The sequence below is a fragment of the Silurus meridionalis genome, chromosome 8 (genome assembly GCF_014805685.1).
Source record: "Silurus meridionalis isolate SWU-2019-XX chromosome 8, ASM1480568v1, whole genome shotgun sequence".
Classification (NCBI taxonomy): domain Eukaryota; kingdom Metazoa; phylum Chordata; class Actinopteri; order Siluriformes; family Siluridae; genus Silurus; species Silurus meridionalis.
Genome location: NC_060891.1, coordinates 18,323,565 through 18,343,751, shown reverse-complemented (window position 1 = coordinate 18,343,751; position 20,187 = coordinate 18,323,565). Strand labels below are relative to the sequence as shown.

Sequence of the window (20,187 nt, the reverse complement as noted above, 5' to 3'; positions counted from 1 at the left end):
GTACATTTGATGATTTCTTTAACTGATTTATCACACCAATCAGTTAATGGATCATTTCACACAGTGCTCTTTTCCACACAGAAATTATGCATATGTCGCATATGTTCATCTGCTCAAATAGGAACTTGGCTGGGATGGTAAGCATTTCTATCTCTCTCTCTCTCTCTCTCTTTTTTTTGTTTTACTTTTTGTAAATGTATATAGTACAGATAAAAAAGGAAGAAATAAATACTATCAGTACACACACACACACACACACACACACACACACACACACACACACACACACATATATATATATATATATATATATATATATATATATATATATATATACTTAACATTGGGCGAAATCTTTTGCTATAATCTCATTTTCAAAAACCATTATACAATCTAATATACACCATGAAAAGTTGTACAGCTTCTTAATGTTTAAAATAAGGTCTCACTTTTTATTTTTTTTTTATATGTAGTTATAAATATATATATTTTGTCAAAATATATGATCATATGGTCAAAGAAACAATAAGGAGACAAACAAACATCTCAACATAAACGTTATAAATAAGCATCCAAGTGAAAATATTTAGGTATACAATGGGCCCGTTAGATTTGGCCTTCATTGCGCTAGCATTTCTTAACGCTTGACACAGTTAACGGCAGCCACAACCCTCCACCACCATTTCCTGGTAGTTTTTCAAAACTACCCTGTCAGTCTCATCCAGGTAAAGCATTGAGATGGCACTCAGTTCGGTGGGAACACAGCAGGCCTTGGGAATATTGCTGTTCAATGAGTTGACCAGTGTTTGTACAATAGCATGGTTTGTGGAATTCAGATGATCGGCTAGAGGGAAAGGACAATCCCCATGGCAATAGTAGGCTTGATAACCTGGTGGTGCCACTATCCAGTCATTCCAGCCTACGTCACTGAAGTCCACATACAGCGCATGTCGTCGGCAGTTGCGATTCCGCTTACGGCCTCGCTGCTTGGGGCTGCGTTTGGTCCTGCGTGTCAGTGGGTGGCCTTTGCCATCATGGCCAAAAGTGACCAACAATGGACGCAGTTGGTCCCAGTCGCCTTCTGAGTTGTGTTGCAGTGAACGGCTGATCCGCACATGCTTACCCTGGTGCCCTGGTGTTCGGTTCAGGTGCAGAACCTCTATAGCGAGTCCATGGTTTGGCAACCGCTCGTGGGTCCAACGCAACACAGCCGGGCTAACGTCAAAGCTTTCCCAACTGGTGGTGTTGTGGCTCACCAGACGTGTGTCCAGTAGACGTGTAATCAGCTGCCCGGGCCTCGGCGGCTTCAGCACTTCATACACATTGATCCTATGGAGGTCTCCATTTCCCACATGCTGGGACTCCAAACCAAGCTCTTTAATCTGCTGCCGGTACAAACGCAGCTCTGCTGTGGAAAGCAGCTCGTCCTCAGGGATGCTGCTGAGGTTAAAGAAGAAGCGCAAAGGAGTCTCAATGCTGTATGTTCTGTCTGACGGCATTTGCTCCATGTGTTCTGATGTGAGACAAGATGCATAGGTTGAGTAAGTATGCATACAATCGTTAAGGTTAGAAAATATCAAATAAGGGTAGCAATTCAAGCAAAGACTTTTCCCCAATTTGTATGCTCTGGTAGCATTCTCCTTCTGCTCTTTATCGCTCTCATTATATACCCAAACATTATTAACAAAATTCCATGGAAAATTGTGTTTATCCGCCTGTAAACGACTATGGAATCAGATGCTATAAAGGAATCTGACATTTAGTTTAAAGTAGAGAATATATATGCAGGGACCAATGACACATAATACACTTTAAGCGATACATATACATTTTAAACAGCATAACCGGTTTATTCAACTAACATTTAACTACATACTTCTTTATCACACAAATCTACAACCACCCCCTTCTCAAATCCTACCACAGGAGTGATTTCTGGCAAGATTAACTTTGTACAAAAATGAATATTTTGCTTGCCATGTTCTTGTTCAAACTGGCCATGTTATTTCACACCCAGGACCTGAATTTGGCCAGGTGCTTCTCATTATTCTTTGTGTGTTTTTAATTTAATCTGCAGTTTGTTAACTAGAAAGATTTATCACTGGCATTCAGAATAATCATTAACCTTTCACTCAGATGGCATTGCATGGCAAAGAGACTGGTTAAATACTGTTGCATCTGCATTTTTTCAATAATAACTGAACTGTTATTTCAAAGACATTAGGTGCATATTTTCAGAGTAACTTTGCATAATTTTGCACCTGATATATGCACCTCTTTCAATTCTCAACTGGAATTCCCTAAGCATTCTGCTTTTTTTTTTCTAATGCTCTCTGTGTGTCAGACAGGCTACCCTTAAAGACTGCAGTCCCAACGGTAAACATCTTTGCTAGTCTTTTTTATTTACTCTTCTCTGCAGCATTCCTGCACATATGGTCTCTTAAATTGATCTTATTCAAGAAAATATATTACCAACAAAATCAATAAAAGACAAAATAATGAGTATTCCTGGTGCCATGCTGGTGCCCCTTTATCACCTTGGCACTGTGCATTTGTTTTTTCAAGGCTCCAGGGCACTCTGTCTGCCCACACATTTGGCAGCAGGACTTTATTTAGAAGTCTGCAGAGTAGCATTAAAGATAATTACATGTTAAGGACAATCCCTCAAAAAGATCCACATAATTGAAGACAGAGGTACGCTGCTGTAGAGCATTTTTTTATAAGTGTTTGCTCTAAATAGTGTATGAATATCACTCAAAAAAACACAAATATACTTTTTTGTTTCTTAAGGAACACATGAAATAGCCTAAAAGGCATCTTACCTTCATGGTGGAATGCCCTTACAGTGTTGGCTCGGCTAGTGGATTTCTCAGGGTATTCAAAGCTGACATCATGACCTTCAGCTTCTTCCACTTCTCCTGATTGCAACCTATAGAGGTCGACCAGATACTGGGGCACCACTGCAGAGCGGCTGGGACGTGGCCGGCTCTGCAGGCCGAACATGTGCAGCAGCGTGGCCTCAAAGTCCCGCAGCAGTTCATGACTTTGACCCGGGTGATTGCCCAGTGCCTTTTTCTTCCCTTCCTCGGGTATTAGACTAGCATGGCTGCTCTCTCCCAGTACAACTTGGCATAATAAAATTACCATCAGCATTCGATTACCAGGAATCATGTTGTCTCTGGTGGGCAATTGAGAACAAGACACACCAAAGAGGGGAGGGACAGCAGGAGTAGGACATGGAAAGAGATAGACAAAAAGAAGGAGGAGAAAGAGAAAAAAGCACATGTTTTAAGGCATGTTTACTTGTCAACAACACCACCCCCAATATGTTTGCTGTTCTATATAAAATTTCCCAGTGAAAATACTTTAACAAGTTGGTAATTGCTCTGCCTTGCTTGTTTAAAGGTCAGTCATCCCATATGCAATGTTCTTTTTATCTACAAGAACAACATACATAAAGTACTGGCAAAAGAGAGGACAAAAGCTTTCTGAATGGAATTTGAAGAGGCATACATTTTCTTTCCCTCTCACCCAGCAGTATGATTAGACAAAAAAGACAGGAGCAGCCTCAGGGTCAGAGCTAATTCCAACTCGATAAGAAGCAGGATCCCAAAGCATGACCTGACTAAGGCCAAACAAAGGACTACGTTCCACACATTTCAGACTTTTAGAACAAATGCCAAAAAGGTGCATTTATTATTCTTTTGTTGGAATGAGCTTTACATTTTCTGGAAAACATAGTTAATTCAGTCCTAAGAAAGCAGCTGTGTCAGATGGCAAGATTGGTTAGGTGTGGTCCACTTACCGACAGAAAATAAAGCATGGGGAAACAGTCCATGTTTGTTGGGAGCCGATGCAGGACGGGTTCCTTAAGGAAATGCTAAGTGGTGCTGGGAGGCTGCTTGAGACTGGAGAGAGTCTTGTCCTAAAAGATAAAGGTAAAAAAAAAAGTAATCATTTCACACCATCTAACAAGAATACACCCAAAAGTTATGAAATATTTTCATTATCTATGAACAGACAGTTAATCCTGCAAGATTACTCATCACAGCAATTAAATTAAAATTAAAGCTCCATAATAGCACTGTACATGGTAGCAAGGTACCAAGGAGCCTTTAAAGGGGAACAAACTGCTTCTCGTAACTTCTCACAAAGGCAATTTGATAATCCTCGTCTCTGACGAGAGTTCACCTAAATTGGCCTGCAAAGGGAACTTGTCAGCACATATCATGCACTCTAGCTAATTATATCTTATTTATGTTAAGTGCAGCACATAATTCCCAGCAAACCTATAAAAAGGAGGCATAAAGTAAAAGCGTAGATTTGGACAAAACAATTATATAAGTTGGACAAAGATGAAAATAGAAACAGTAAGAACATGAAGATGGTTCACAGTTGACAATTTGACCAGAGTAATATGCATAGCCATGTCTATGGTTAATCCCTGGTCATAAATACAATGATGAAATATTCTAATAAAATTAAGAGTGTTTGTCCTAAATTGCCCAAATCAATGGGTCAGAGCAGTAATGCATGCATTTTGTCATCTTTCTGGATTTTGTTCTACTGAAACAAGCCCAATCATTACAAAAGAAATGATGCATAACAACAAGAACGCAGCAGGGTTTGTGTGTGTGTGTGTGATAAGTACACAATTGTTAGCATGTTTTATTGCTCCATTTGCTTGTTCTTCAAGCAATCAGGGAATGATTCTGGATCCAGATCATGGTGGTGACCCTTGTCTGACCCGCTATGCTTAGTCGTTACAGTGCGCAGCTTGGATAGGGTTTGCATATGTGTTTGATCATAGGGTTTTACTTTCCAAAGATACGTTTAATCAAACTGGTGTCCCATGTGAAAGGTGGAGTAAGGGATATCAATATACTACACTCTGTAAGTAAAGTAATATACTACAGTTTACCAGTTGCCAGGAAGCATAATAAGTTAAATGTTTTAAAAAATCTTAAAAAGTAAAATAATTTCAAAATATAACCTCTGGTGTTCCATTTTATCAGTGCAAAAAAAAAAGCTACAATGAATTAAACATCACCACATAGTGTTAAAACACACACGCACCTGGAGTATGTTCAGACCACAAATTCTTGCTTGAAAACCAAATGTGCACTGTCCAAAATATTTACAGGATTTTATGCGAATGTGCTTGAGGATAAAGAAGAGCTATGCAAGCTCTTTTGCAATGAGAGCAGCTTATGGTGCAATTTGGCTCCGACAGCTTGCTTCCTCTGGTTTGGCAGAGTCCTGTGGGCCTCACAGCATTTGACTTTACTTTCCCTAACCTGACTTAATGAGAGTGCACTATGCACATGGAACTTTAGATGTGTTTCCTGAGGAATTTGACAGAGAACTTTGGGTGGGGGGGGACAAACAATAGTAAAGAACAATTTTAGTTTTTTTTTATCTCTGTCACACTTCATCTAGATCTTTCCCGAACCCTCTTCAGATCCAAGAAGCTTGTATTGTGTCGTCTCCTGGTTTCAGGCTCTAGTGTACAGATGTTTAATGTATAACAAGCCTTGGAGTTGTTAGGGTGTTCAGGTCAGCTGGAAATGTATAATCCAAAATCCATTAAAACAGTGACAAAATGAACGGTGAATAACAAATTCATAACATTCTTTCTCCAATGTATATGCTGATTAAAAAGTTTTGACACGCATACAAATGTTTCACTATATTTGCTTTCCAAATTCTTCATTTTGTCAACATTCTGCAATACACAGAATTTGCTTGAAATTAAACAGAGACCAGCAGAACTGCAATCATATTTGCAAGTGTTTCTGGTAATCATGCCTTACATATATTTGTATTATAGGTTTATGAAAAATGCACACTAATCACCCAATCAAAATAAAGAAAACAAAATGCAAAATGAACTCAAATAAATAAATAAAATAGAAATAAAGGCAATATATAATTTCACCAAAAATAAAAAGTCATCAGAGGAATTCGTTGTTTCTTGTTTGTTCTGCTTGTAACTAAAATTGTGGGCCACTATATTTATCTCGCTCTTCCTATTGTTCTACTATAGCTTTACGTTTCCTAAAATATATAGAGACAAAAATACACAAAAACCAAACATTTCGGTTTGGCAACGTCAGGCTCCCTGGAGTTGATTTATTACCGAGTCAGAGCTCTGATGCTGATCCGGTTTTGAAACCTGCTTATGTTCTGTTTTTAGTCTTTATACACCCCCCTTTCCCCATACCCACCTTTGCGCAAAATGTAGAAACCCTTTAAAAATGAATAGGTAGAGGCCAAAACTTTTGCGCACAAGATCCTTTACATGCATACACCGAATAACAAAACATTGTGATAAGACGATAAGCACGAGGTCTTATGGACCTCAATGAGGACTTCATTCGGTGTACCCTCTAAACGGTAAACTATGGGTCTGCTATTAAAGTTCTCATCTTCTCCTGTAAGTTTCTTCTAAACGAGAAAACCACAAGGACCGATAAAGCAGCATCTGCCGCCAGTGGGTTTGGCATTTCAACAAAAACAACAAACTATTTTTACGAATGCGCGCGAGTCCTTAAAAGTCTTTTCCCCCGTCGTGTATGAATGCACTGGCTGATGATGTGTCACTGGGTTTATTGTAGAAGCAGAAAGACTGAACGAAATATAATATTAATTAACTTATTACCAATTAAAGCTCGCCTGAAAACAGATTCAAGTATTGAACTAAGCGCTTCGTGCGTCTCTTCCGGCTTGAGCGCGCGCGCGTGTGTGTGTGTGTGTGTGTGTGTGAGAGAGAGAGAGAGAGAGAGAGAGAGAGCGGGCAGGTGTGTGGAGTATAAACTGAATGTTATGCAGAAAACATCCTGGTCCACGTCTTTACCAAGACTTGTAATGTAGAATGAAATCATAGCGCTTGATGCATCTAAAGCAAAGCACTTGCATGCAGATGCTTACAAACAAAAGCTGATCAAACACCTTTCATTTTTGGAAATGAATGAAAAACTCTTGCACGTTTGAAATGGCATGACATGCGAAAATTTAACACACGGAAAAGGATCCTGGGCTGGGAAGGAGTTAGAATATCACACACATCAGTACACGTGAGATTGTGGAGAGAACTCACCATGGGTAGATGCGCGCAGCGTGTCCTCAACACCAAGTGAAGTGAGCTAAGGCGCTTTCCACAGAGTCACAGCGCAAAAAACTAGGAAATCGGCAAGCCTCTGGGTTATTATTCCCAAAAAAGTCCCTCTATACGTACGGACACAGCTGAGTCCATTTGGGTCCCTGGGTGAAAAGACCAAATAGACACTCGGTTCCTATCTCCACTAGTTCATCACACGTTTATCACGGCCACTCTGGTCGCGCGCCTGATGTTGCCTGGAGTTTTTATGTGGCCGCCTCCTCCCCTATCCCCCCTTACAAACACACACACATACACACACACACACGCACGCAGCCCAACACCTAAATTCGTCCGTCCACCCCCCCCTACATCCACCAGGATCCCCGGAGAACAGAGCAAAAAATCATACCGTTTTATTATTACAACTGTTACATGCCCCCATTTTTGTGTCTTTCAAAGATCTGACGGCGGAACTTGTCATATTTTTTTGTAATATATCGGTGACGCACCAGCCGCCACATGTAGCCTATTAAAATGCCTTCAGCGCTTACGGCTTAGAGGTTCAATATACACGCGCGCGCACGTACGCACGCACGCACGCACACACACACACGCAGAGACGCAGGGACGTTAAGAGAATGGCCAAAACAGCTTGCAGGTATTTTGCGTTTCCAAATAACTTTCAAAAGCACCTTTCCTCATAAATGATCATGTATTATTATGACCATGAGTTCTTTTTTTCACCATTAAAATTTAATGCCCACTCCATCAAATGCAAAGAGAAAAAGTGATGAGTCTATTCAAACCAAAGCACTACAGGTTCTTATATATACCTTAAAATTCACATAATGTTGTAAATGCATAATCTTTAACAAAGAACATGCCTGCTATGGCATAACACAAAATATAGAAATCATAAAAATAAAACCTCTGGAATTAAATGTCCTTGAGATCACTAGTTCTCTAACAAGTGTCGCTCAATCAGCCTGACAAAATACACACAAAGTAAATATTCAAGTAAGACTAAGCAAACGTAATGCAAACGACCAGCCCAGATCACTGAATTTTATATATGGCAGCTCATTTACACGTCCATTTATATACAAACAACCCCATGTGGCTGAGGATGCCACTAAGAAACAGTCTGTGAAGCCCTTATGCTGCAAACCTAAGCCAATGTAAATTTTACAGAATGTTTCTTTAGTGTCTAATTACATCAGTGGGTAATCCAAACAGCTTCATCACCTCGCAGCTCTTATAGAAAGTCGTGACTGCTGAGGAGCAATTAAACAGCATCGGAGTGCTTGCATTGTTACATGACCTTTCTAGAAGAAAAGGAGATCAGTAAACATGCATTATCACCAGAATCATTGCAATCCTCCTTTTGCCCTCATTCTGCCCACTAAAGGCCCTGTACCTGAATGAGTCCTCACAGACACCCTCTCATTAGCATACTGCTTCCCTGTCTGCTGCAATCACTTTAGAGACAGAAGGGCAGAAGTTACCTCTAACTCATCACCACCCCCCTCCGAATTCACTGTAAAGAAAAACTGCTCACACGTCACACAAGGGCAAAAATCTACCAGGAGTGATAGTGGTGGGGGTCTATCATTACGACCCTGTCATTACAACTGTTATGTAAATGTGATGAAGTAACTGCTCACTCAGTGCTTTACATAGAGATTGGTCAGCCAATAAGTAAACTGCAAAGTAAACTTACACTCTATTCATTAAACATTTTCATTTATTAGAACTTGTCATGTTTATTATACAGACATTTCGAAAAAGCAATGACCGACAGTGTAACATGGTGCATTTGTGATAAGTACAGGGACCCACATACCCCCACTGCCGTTCTCTCATGGCTGGCTAGTGTGCAACTGCACTTAACAGCTGAGTTCCAGTTCCAGCACAGGGTGCTACACTCTTGACACTATGTCTACACACATACACTCTGGCCAACAGTTTTTCTGTGCTCTCTTCAGTTTTTCCTGTGATTTGTTGTATTAACAGGTTTTTCAAATGTAGTCAGTTGTTGGTTTCAAGAAACACTTCGGGCAAATCAATTATGCTGAATTAACATTGCAGATGGGACTTTTTCAGCCCCTGGTATATAATAATTACAATATCGTAAAGGCTAGTACAGTAGAAAATAAAGAAAGAAATTCCAGAGTGGCTATTCCTCAAAAGACCACAAATTCAAATCCCATGACCGGGCAAAATTGTTCTTGCCCTCTGTATGGTAGGAACAATTTTCCGTCCTCTCAATCCTTAGTCCAAGTCAATTGCACACTTGTCAATTGCAAGAATTTTTTCGCTCACTCTCCTCTAATCAAGCTTTTTCAACGTCAGACTACCTTCAGATACATTTCACAGTCATGTTTGTTACCAGTGATGAATTAAGAATAGATTTGTAAATTTAATGTGTTTTTTTATAAACATGCATAGATTGCTATATGTCTTGCACACCTTGTATTAGGCACATAAATGATGATCCAGCAAGAAGAAGATTCAACTGCATTTGAAGACATTGGTGAGAATAATATTAGTCATGCCCAGAGGTGGGAGCTTTGCTCGGGTAGAAATTTTTTTTGGTTTGTTGTTATAGCAGCAGAATGTGTATGTGTGTGTGTGTGTGTGTGTGTGTGTGTGTGTGCATGTAATTGAGGTGTGCTCTGAGGCGTTGACCAGGCTTAGCCTCACGAGATCACAGAGAGATTGCCTCCCGTGGGTGGTTCTGCTGCAGGCATTGTGTGCAGGAGGGGACGGAGATTCTATACTCCTTTTCGGCTCCTCTCAACTCCAAGTCAACTCCATCTCTACCATTAAACTCTCCCAAACTCAAAATCAACTTAAACTACTACAAGCCACCTTAAAAGGTAACTAGTTTTTTCCCAAACTGCTTTATCCTGCCGTGTTTGATATGAGATTCTGAAGTGGGTACATGATTCATCAGCAGCCTGGTCCTTGCTTTTGTAATTCCAAAACTATTTCACGTCTTTACCTGATGTTGTGTGACTGAAGAGGTTAAACGTGTGTCACCTGCTGTTGGCTAAGCACACCTCTGTGAAGGAGGCAAATGTGAGTCAGAAAGTGTGGATAAACCAAACTCGGAATCTTCTCACGTGTTAACTCTCATCCACAATCAGTAAATTTAATAGCAGCTCAAAGCTGACCTCGGAAAAAAGACCTTCTGTGTAATGTCACAACACACTTTACTTTTCTCTGTGTTCTTCTCTCCCCTCGCTCATTGCCAACATCTCTCTTGGTTCTTCTCTCCTTTTAGCCAGTGCGCTAGTGGAGACACGCGCCCTGCTCATTGATCAAACACAGCTTTTTGCGGCACCTCCTTTTTTTTGCTGGAACATTCTTTGGGCCCAGCTTCACTTTGGCCACCTGTAAAGGCATCAGACACAGTAAGAATGGTCCTAATCCTTCCAACTCAGCTCATGGCTCTTAAAGTCTGTAAGTACTTGGAGGTTTTGGTGTTTGCTAGGGAGGAGAATGGAGGATTGGGCAAACTATTTTAATCCATGTGATGGAAATGGCATGTAAACTTTGGAGTCAAAAGGTAAACTCTAAGGAAATGACGGGGAAGTTCTGCCAGGATTTTTCCAAGTTGTTACGTGTCAGGTTCTTATACACTGTACCATGCATTACATCTCTCTGTGCTCAAACTGAGAGGTGACAGCTCCTTGCTCTGTCATTTCCACACAGATAATACATTTTAACAAACACAGTGTGTTTTAAATATCTGTTAAGTCATGGTTGGACCTTGGTGTTATCATTGTTATATTTTTATCTGTACACATCAGATACACTTTAAAGATTTTCTTTAGTCCGAAATACTTGAAACAATGTATAGTATCAAAATAAAACTTTAGATAGTTAAATTAAACTGTTTTGACTAGTAATATTTAAGCATTTTACTTAATTACTTTTTTGAAAAATCTATACTTTATCAAAAAAATTCAATTTTGGAAATCTTTACTTCACCACAATTCAGTGCCTAATATCTTCCTTTTTTTACTCCACTACATTTCAGAATAAAGACATTCCTTTCCATTTTGAAGTAAATATGTGAAGTGTGTTAATTGATAAACTGTCATGAGACCACAGCTATATCTCCATGGTTTTCATGAGAGTTCGCATGTAGTAAGTGTACTCTTGCTGTGTGGCAGGAACAATAGAAAACTCTTTACAAAAAGGTATTATGTCTAGGAGAATGAATGATCAATTTCATTAATAAACTATCATTAAAATAGTTATAATATTCCAATGTAATTCTCATTCTCATTTACTTTTTATAATGTAGTACATTTAAAAGCAGGTTCTCAAATAGAACTTTATAAGCACTGTATAGAACTGTATAGCATGTTTTTTTATTAGAGTAATATTGAACAAGGGTGTTTGTACAGGAATTTTGTACTTTGTCTAACATTGCTTATGAATATTGCTTTATGACATCAAACATTTTGACTATTATGTGAAAAGAGACTTTTAAATAATGTACATAAATATAAATATTTTTTAAATGCAGTTTCTGTATATTTTACAGACATTATCATTGGAATAGAACTTGTAGTCATAACCAGCAATAATGTTATTTATAACACTGACAATTTAATATATTAGTATATACTATATATACTATTATTTTTACAATGTGACATTTTTTTTTACTTGCTCTTACATTAGCTCCCTAATACCAATGTCACATTCAAACCCTTCAAGAGATAAATCTGATGCTGACATTTCTTTGTTCTCCAAATGTATAGTTGGCAGAGAGATGGCTGGCATCAATTGGGCTTAGTGATTGGCAGGCCTCTAATGTCCTTCCATCTTCCACCTCCTGTCACCGGTGCTAAGCAGCTCCTAGCAGATGTTATCAGAACTGTTTGCTGAAGAGTGAGGTGTCCTTTTTATAGTCATCTGACACAACACTCTCCAGACCCTTCATAGAGTGCAGCAGTCCCAGCTATACTTGTCTGTTCTGCTAGTGGGGGTTACAGAGGGGACTTCTCTCAATGGATTAAAAAGCTTTTTTATCAGGAGCTGGTGTGCCACTTAAAGATAGTACTTTAATCTGAAGGAACAGATTGACAGTGGGATCAGCGCAATGCACAACTCACAGCCACAGTACTGTGTCTTGGTTTTTAACTTAATGATAGCCTGTCATTCAACTACACCAAATTCTGTATGCTACAGAGAAATCACATTGAAACTAGATTTGTCTTTCTTTCAGGAAAAACTGAAAGGCTGGTGAGTGTAGCATTGTCATATTGTAATTAAACGAGACACATTTGAATGAATAAAGGCATAGATGTGAGATGATTTAATATTTAAAGGAATAAAATATAGTAATAAAAATGTGCCCTTAAAATAATCTGATAGAGTTAAGGAATGCAGTTTAGTTAATTACTATTATTAAGCACAAAATGCTCTTATGTTGTGCTGCTTTGCATTTTTTTATTGTGAATGTCAATGATTAACATAGCAAATTATCCAGTACATTAAGCATTATAAGTGTAAAACCATTTATTTAAATCACTATGAACATTAATATTTTGAATATTTAACCAATTACAACAACTTGACTGTTATTTAGAGAGCACATTGTAAGACAAGTGGGACATTTTAATGCCAAGTGAGTTAAATGAATTCAATTTGTGGATCGCTGAACATATCCATATGTGCATTTCCTCTACAATGTTCTCTCCTCCACTTTTCTCCATGCCACACCCATGCTTTATTTCTTAGCATTTATTTTTACTGTGCATCTATATCCTGAAGGCCTCTTAGAATTTCTGGCCATTGAGAGCCTCTTAAGTGGATGAGCAAGTGTTAACTGTGTCTTTTCAAACTTGACATTTAATACTCAATATAAATCACTCCAGGGACTTGCTATTCTTGCAAGAATGTAATTACATACTTTCAAATAAAACTTGAAAGAGTCCAACACGTTTTTTAAAACACAGTGTGTGCTCTCTGGACAGCAGGAAAGAATTCCAAGCAGTCAGAATATGCTAACATCCCAATGTGGGTGAACCATGGGATTTTGGCAAGGCAGTGGATAAAGCAGCAAGGCGATTAGCTCTTCAGTCTCAACCGAGAAGACAGAAAGAGTGATTAAATCTAAGCCATGTAGTATGCACTAGGGAGCACTTTTCCTATAGCCCCAAAAGAGAGACAACCCTTAAGTCACGTGTGGAATCATATTTGGGCATTAGCTCATTGACAGGGCAGGGGAAATAAGTATAGGAGAAAGTGATTTTTTTTTGTAGTAAACATTTAAAGGGATTATTTTGAGTCTTTGCAGCTCTGGCTGTGAGTGAAATGTTCCAGCAACATTTCACCGGTCATCAGATGTTATAAGAGCAGGTCCATGTAATTGTAAAGTACTGTTGATGTAGGTAATTATTGAAAACATTTTAATTAACAGTCTGTCACATAAATGTTTATAAATTATATGCCATGAGTGTTTTAATACATTTGTTTGCATTGTTAGCATTCTACATAAGATTGGCAAGCAACTTCAATACAAAATTGTGTGCAAAGATCCTTTTCCTTTAGCAAAAAACAATATCACAAATCAATAGTCTGGGGAAACTTTTTAGAAATTCAGTTTGAAAATATCAGAACTACTGACACATCTCCATTCAGAAAGAATACATTCATATTTATGTGGTCAGCCCATTGACGCTAAGCTTTCACCCAGTGAGGTCACACATTTAAGGCAAATGCTATAGTGAGAGTACTTAGCGTCATCTCTGCTTCTTGGTGGAGCAGTGTGTGGTCAGGCAGTTAGGTCATTTTGTGGCTGCCAGATTAAAAATCACCAGTTTAACCTCCTCCTTCTCCTTCAACCCTCCTCCCAGCATTTCCACATTTCCAGTCTCTCTGTGGGACACAATGTATTGCATGTGAAGGCTTATGGAAAAAGAGCAACAGCATGAGCCAAAGTCTTCAGGTTTGACCTGAGAATCATAATTAAACAAGGAGGATATTTGACTCACTTTAAAGAGATTCGCTCTCGGCTTCTTTCCGGACGGCATGTAATTACCAGGGCAAGAGCTGCTGAAGCTCTGGGAGTGGTCAGGATGTCTTGGCAGAAGTCTGGGCAAAATAGCTTTCTGCGTAAGTATGGGTCTGCTCTTGGCCTTGTTTGAAGAGCCACTTACTGATACTACCTCACACAGAAATACACACAGACACATACACACTATGCCACAAATGGCCAGCTGAATTGCCAAGACTTTCCACCTCAAACTAAACATATAAACCTTGACTGTAACATCCCATTACAGTGCATGCCCTCTACAGTGTACAAATGTGACATCAGTCAAAAACCTTTTCTCTACTGAAGAGCAAGAGCAAAGGTAGGCCTTGAAATAGGTTATAGCAGGGGGTTCCTCAAAAGTCCCTGTTTGTAGCTGACCTGCATCCTCTAATTTCTTTTTGGATGTTTTATTGAAAAGGTAATTTATAGGTGCACTTGTAATTATGGGTCATTTTGAATGTGAGTGCAATTTAAGTTTTGATAAACAAGTTCCTTTTCCTAAGCAGTGTTTATTTCTTCACTTTGATTTGTGTGCTCTGCGCATGGGGTGGGTTGAAATGAGCTTTATGTAACATGTTTGAGTCCTGATGTGCAATGGAAGCCAGGGCTTCATGCAGTTTTTCCAATATTCCAAAATGAGCACTTCTAAAGTTTTAAAGAATTAGCACTAAAAGTATGGAACCTTTTACCTGAATAATGACAATAATGTGTAACTTGATTATCATCTTCTTTGGGTGAAACTGGATTTGTGGAAACTAAGTAGCATTAAAGGCTTAATTCTGGGAGAACTCCAAAGAACAGCAAAAAGCAAAAGAGTTGTTTTTTGGCTGTTTTTGTTAAACAAATAAAACAGAATTCAAGCCAACAGGTCTAATTAAACCCACACTCCTTCTTGCCTACATTCAGCCCAGGACTTAAAGACACATTGATGTGACACAAATTTACAGCTGTCAGTAAAAATATAAGTAAACAAAAGGTTTTATCATAAAGTAAGTCTTACACACATTAGGCCCTGTGTGTGAGAAAAGGACTAGCTGTAGCTCACACCGTCTTTTACAATGGCAGTCACATAGAGACTTGGATACTGAGTGGGGATACTCTGAGAGGAGGGCAGCATTGAGATCATTCCTAATAGCACATTCAAATTAAATAATATTAAAAACCTTATAGTTCCACTCATGAGTTTTCACATGCCAAACCTTTTTAAAATTTCAGTTTCACCATTTATGTAAAAATACTCCACCTAACCACCATTTCCAAATTAAATCAGTCTGTCATTTGAAGGGAAAACTTAATGGCAACCATTTTAAATTAGTAAACTATTTGATTTACTATTTAAACTGAAAAGGCACAGGAACATAATTTCCAAACAACGTGTCATAATTATATCATACATGAATTAAAAACATCAACAACCTCAGACTTCCCACTATGATTTTTTGCCACCATAAATACCTTCTTTTACAAGCGTGTGTAAGATGTTATTGGTAATCTTAATTTTCTGGAAGCTGTAATGAACCCTCTCCTTTTCCCCAACCTAAGGCGACTCTGAGGTAAGCACCAACTCCCTGCTCTCCTGCCGTTTTTCTCCCTGGAGCAACAGGAACAAAAAAGGTAAGTATCAACTAGGGGCCTAGTTGTCACCATGGCAACAGATGAAACATGGCAGCAGTTGACTTATAGTGCCAAATTTGTTGCATTACCCCATTGGTTTCCCCTCAAGTGCCTTGCTCCATCTGCAGGGAGCCTCCTTCCTAGCAGGAGAGAGGAGGTAAGAAGAAGAGGAGGATGAAAGGGCAGCATCCCTGGACCTTCAGCAAAACCCTGAACCACCCATCAAGTCTGGTTTTAGGCATATCACCAGCATTGCCCACAGTAAGCATCCCAGCAGGACCTCAACTTTTAGCAGCCTGTAAAAAGAGCCATTTTATTGCACTGTATCTGTTATTTATTTCTCACCCTGTGTAAGAGAATCACAAGCAATTGGCCGATGCAGCTGTTTTTGCCAGCTCCAACCGCAAGATGATTTGCCGCCTGTTTTTGGTCCATTTGTCAGAGAGTGGCTGCTAATTATCGCTGGCTCACTCATTGGTGGGAACAGATCCAAGGAGACACCTGGGTACTGACTGGGCCAGAAACCACCCCCTGCACCCCCCACCCCCCACCAAACAGTGATCACCAACTGCAGAAAACATGATTAAAGCTCTAGCCTCTTGGGTGTTTTGATGATAGTACAACAAACATTTACACAGGCAGTTTTATTTTAGCAGCAGAGTACAGAATGGGTTGACGTCATAGAGTAGTAAAGTACTGTCAGGTTTACGTGACTATTTTAGTCTTGATATTAAGGCCAGCCATGTTTTGCCTTTTAAGTAAAGACACCTCCATTAGTTCGACCATAGCCTTTGTTATTATTGCTTGCATCTGCTGGAAACCAAATAATGGTGAGTGGTCACATTTCATCAAGCTGCAGGAATCAGGTTTGTAATTTGAACCACACACCTTCTTTGAAATGTGACATCACTTCTTTTAGACTCACATTTGTATTTGCCAGGGGTGAAAGCAGACATCTGGGCAGGGTGTGGGCCAGGGCATAGTTAAACCGACTTTTATTTACATGCCTGTGTTTTGTTTGGGTTTGTGGGCTATTTTTCAAGTTGTTTTTGCATGACAGGCCCAGTAATCACTAAGCTTAAACAGGAATACTGAAGTGAGATCTACAAAATCTAGTGGAATGCTGGTTTCAAAAACAGACGGGCAGACCCACATTTATACATTAAATCCTCTAGCACAACTAAACCTGGCCCTAATAACAGTGAAACCCTGACTTTGTCACTTAATCCAATGATATTACCACATCCTACTGTTGCATGACCCAGAGGCCATACTGTTGCCTTATGAAGCCAGAGCTGTCCAGACCAGGCCGTTGAGGGGAAGCGCTATCTCGCAGCTGTTAGCTGAGAACTCTAAGGTCTTCCTGCATAAATTTCACTGATATCACCTCCATCAGAGGCCCATAAAGCTGATTTATTATAAATACAGCTCTCTTGTGTTTACTGCATGCATTCTTGTGCCTGCAACATCTTCGAAATGAGCACTTGCAGGTGCTCAGTGTCCTTCTTTGTGGGGCAGACTGAGTAAGAGATACACACAGAAAAAAAAACCTACGGGATCTGCATGGAAGGACAACCAAAGCAAAAGAGAGAGACAGAGAGACAGACAGAGAGAGAGAGAGAGAGAGAGAGAGAGAGAGAGAGAGATAGAGAAAGAGAGAAAGAAAGAAAGATTAAAGTGGCGAGGAGGGGAGAGATAAATAAGAAAGGATAAAAGATAGAGGGTTTCCAAAAGTGAGAATAAAGGAAAAGGGAGAGAAAGAGAGAGAGATAAATTAAGGCACAGGGGTAAGAAAACATGGCAGCCATCACCCTGGTGATTAAGCTGAAGCAGAGTTGATAAGGATAATGTGCAACGTGTTATGTTACTTTGATCGCCTCATATTCACAGTCCACTGAATAAGTCTTAGGACGGCGATGGTGCTGTGTGTGCACGTGTATGTCTGGGGTACAAGTAAATCACAAACATTCAGACTTCAGAACAGTTTAAGGAAACATTGCTGCTTCTGAACTCATTAGAAGTTTTAAAAGTTTCCCAATACATCCATTATTTCAAGTTAATCATTACATTTTGTTTAATATTATAGTTCTGTACTATATCTAATTATCCAACACTATCTCAAACCTGCTCTATTTCAAGTGCTGCTATTCTTTGCAAAGATGAATAACTGGGAATCGTTTGATGTCTTTCCAGAATAAGGCAATAAAAGATGCCCAAATACAAAGTCAAAAATCATAAGAGCGTCAGTTCATATCAACTGGCTATCAATTATTTTCTGAATAACAATATCACATACAAACTGGGAGGAGAGGTTAAAGAGGTCTTGGCATGGTGTTTAAAAAACATTAAGCAGTTAAGCAACAACAAAAGGCAGAACAGAGAAAAAAGGGAAATACAAGAAATTCCAGAAATGTGAGGGAGCTGGTTGGTGTAGATACAGAAGGAGATTTGACCAAACCCAACAACAGGCTTTATAGCTGCTGATGATGATGATACTGTGTGTGTGTGTGTGTGTGTGTGTGTGTGTGTGTGTGTGTGTGTGTGTGTGTGTGTGTGTATGTGTGTGTGTGTTTGAAATAGAGAGACAGAGAAAGAGAGAGAGAGAGAGAGAGAGAGAGAGAGAGAGACTCTCTGACATTAAAAATGACATCTTACATGATAAACTATCAGTAGACCGTTAAAGCTTTTGAGACGGAACCTTTACAATTTAATTACAATATGATATATTTCCTATAGTTTTCCCCGTAAACATTGTCTAATATGATTTAAGCCTCGTTCATTCATATTTAATAAGAACTTTATCATAGGCAGGGATGCCCTAAAACAACAACTCTTCCTGAATACCCAGGGCAGATCACCATTCCATTAGAGATAACCAGAACACTAGAACTTGAGGTTCCACTAGGTACTGTGAGGTTCCAACAGATTCTGCTGCACAAAAGTGTCACCCAGATATGATGATAATTATAAACATGTTAAAATGTGCTTGCATGCTGAGTGTGAGAGAATTTATAAAATATTCTATAGATATAGTTTCAAGCACCAGGTATTAATTCTGAGAGACCCCAAGCCTTACATAAATATTGTGAGACGACCATGAGTTTGTCATCATAGAGAACCTTAACAGTTCTGAGTAAAAGTTAGATTCTTCTCTTTGCAAACCAAGACCTGAAATCCACACAGTGCCATCATTCCACCAAGCCTGCTCTGGGCTGTACATGATGGATGCACTGTGATTTCATCTCTGTGGTTGTTTCACTCATTGCCTGCACTCAATTAGTTTTCTGGATGTTTGTGGAACAATTTTGTTGGTGCTACAGGCATGGAATAAAAACAGGGAGAGATAAGATGCATCCAAAGAGAGCAGAATCCCAAGTAAAAAAGCAATCTGAAAGTATGTCAGAGAGTTTCTCAGGGACCTGATTTGAGCCAGCCAGGTTGGCTAGACACAAGCTGGACAGTCCCTGGATGACAGAGAGTAAGTGGATTTGTCTGAGGTCTGGGTCACCATGAGGGCCTCTAGAGGGACAGAATGGCTGAAGACCCTGATAGAGACTCCAGGGGAACAGGCATCCCTCATCACCACTCCACACCCAGGCTGCTGGAGCGCAAAACAATTAGCCAGTGTGTGAACAAGGCCTTGTTTATTGACTTAGTGGAGAGACTTTATTAACCCAGGCTGTGTTGAATGGGAGTCACCTGCTGTTCACACGTAGGCTGTTATTGTGAGTAAGGCTGTAGACGGGAGGGCCCTTATGATGCCCACTAAAGCCTGCTGTTCCTTTGTCCAAACCACCTTCAACTAGCAATAGAATTGTTCAGCCTGCATAGCAACATGGCTCTTATTCAGTGACATTGTGGGATAGACAGTCTCAGACACTTGTCAATGATACAATTACACTAGCTGTCACCAACTTCTGTTAAACTATATTGTGCGTGTCAATTTAGCACTGCTTTGGCATTATTTCCCTCACTTGCTCTAACCAGATTTACAAGCCGCTTGCACATAATTCGTTTGCGATATATGATGTTCAGTAAAGCTATTTCAGGTCTTTCATCTGGTGTAAATGTGTTTCAGTTGTAGCTTAAAATGCAAGGTGACATGTCCAGAGCGGAAAAGGATTTAAGACTCATCCCAGTGAGTGAGATTTCCTCTAAAGTGCATTGTGTCAATAGCTGACTTTCAGCGAGACAGATAAAAACACAACGGCCTGGTTTTTCTCTGCCTCCCAGGGACTAGTGCTGCAGATAACAGCTATTACACCGACAACTGGGAGGCGTGTGGAGATGCGTGGGCTTATCAATGGCTGCCAGTAAACTCAGTGTCTCTGTTTGTGTGTTTCTGTGTGTGTGAGAGCGCTTGTGACCCCATATGTCATTGCTTTGCATGCAACAATGTTTCTTGAAATCT

The 20,187-nt window shown here is 39.6% G+C and overlaps 1 protein-coding gene across 1 annotated transcript; it reads right to left on the bottom strand.

Annotated features, from left to right (window-relative positions):
* Window positions 1-425: 425 nt before the first annotated feature.
* bmp4 (bone morphogenetic protein 4) lies at window positions 426-7,466 on the bottom strand. The gene is made up of 4 exons (XM_046856621.1): window positions 7,100-7,466; window positions 3,806-3,925; window positions 2,823-3,178; window positions 426-1,513 (listed from the first exon to the last, which is right to left on the bottom strand). Exons 3-4 carry the CDS (start codon window positions 3,169-3,171, stop codon window positions 654-656), a joined length of 1,209 nt encoding a protein of 402 aa, XP_046712577.1. The 5' UTR covers window positions 3,172-3,178; window positions 3,806-3,925; window positions 7,100-7,466; the 3' UTR covers window positions 426-653.
* Between the last annotated feature and the right edge of the window lie 12,721 nt (window positions 7,467-20,187).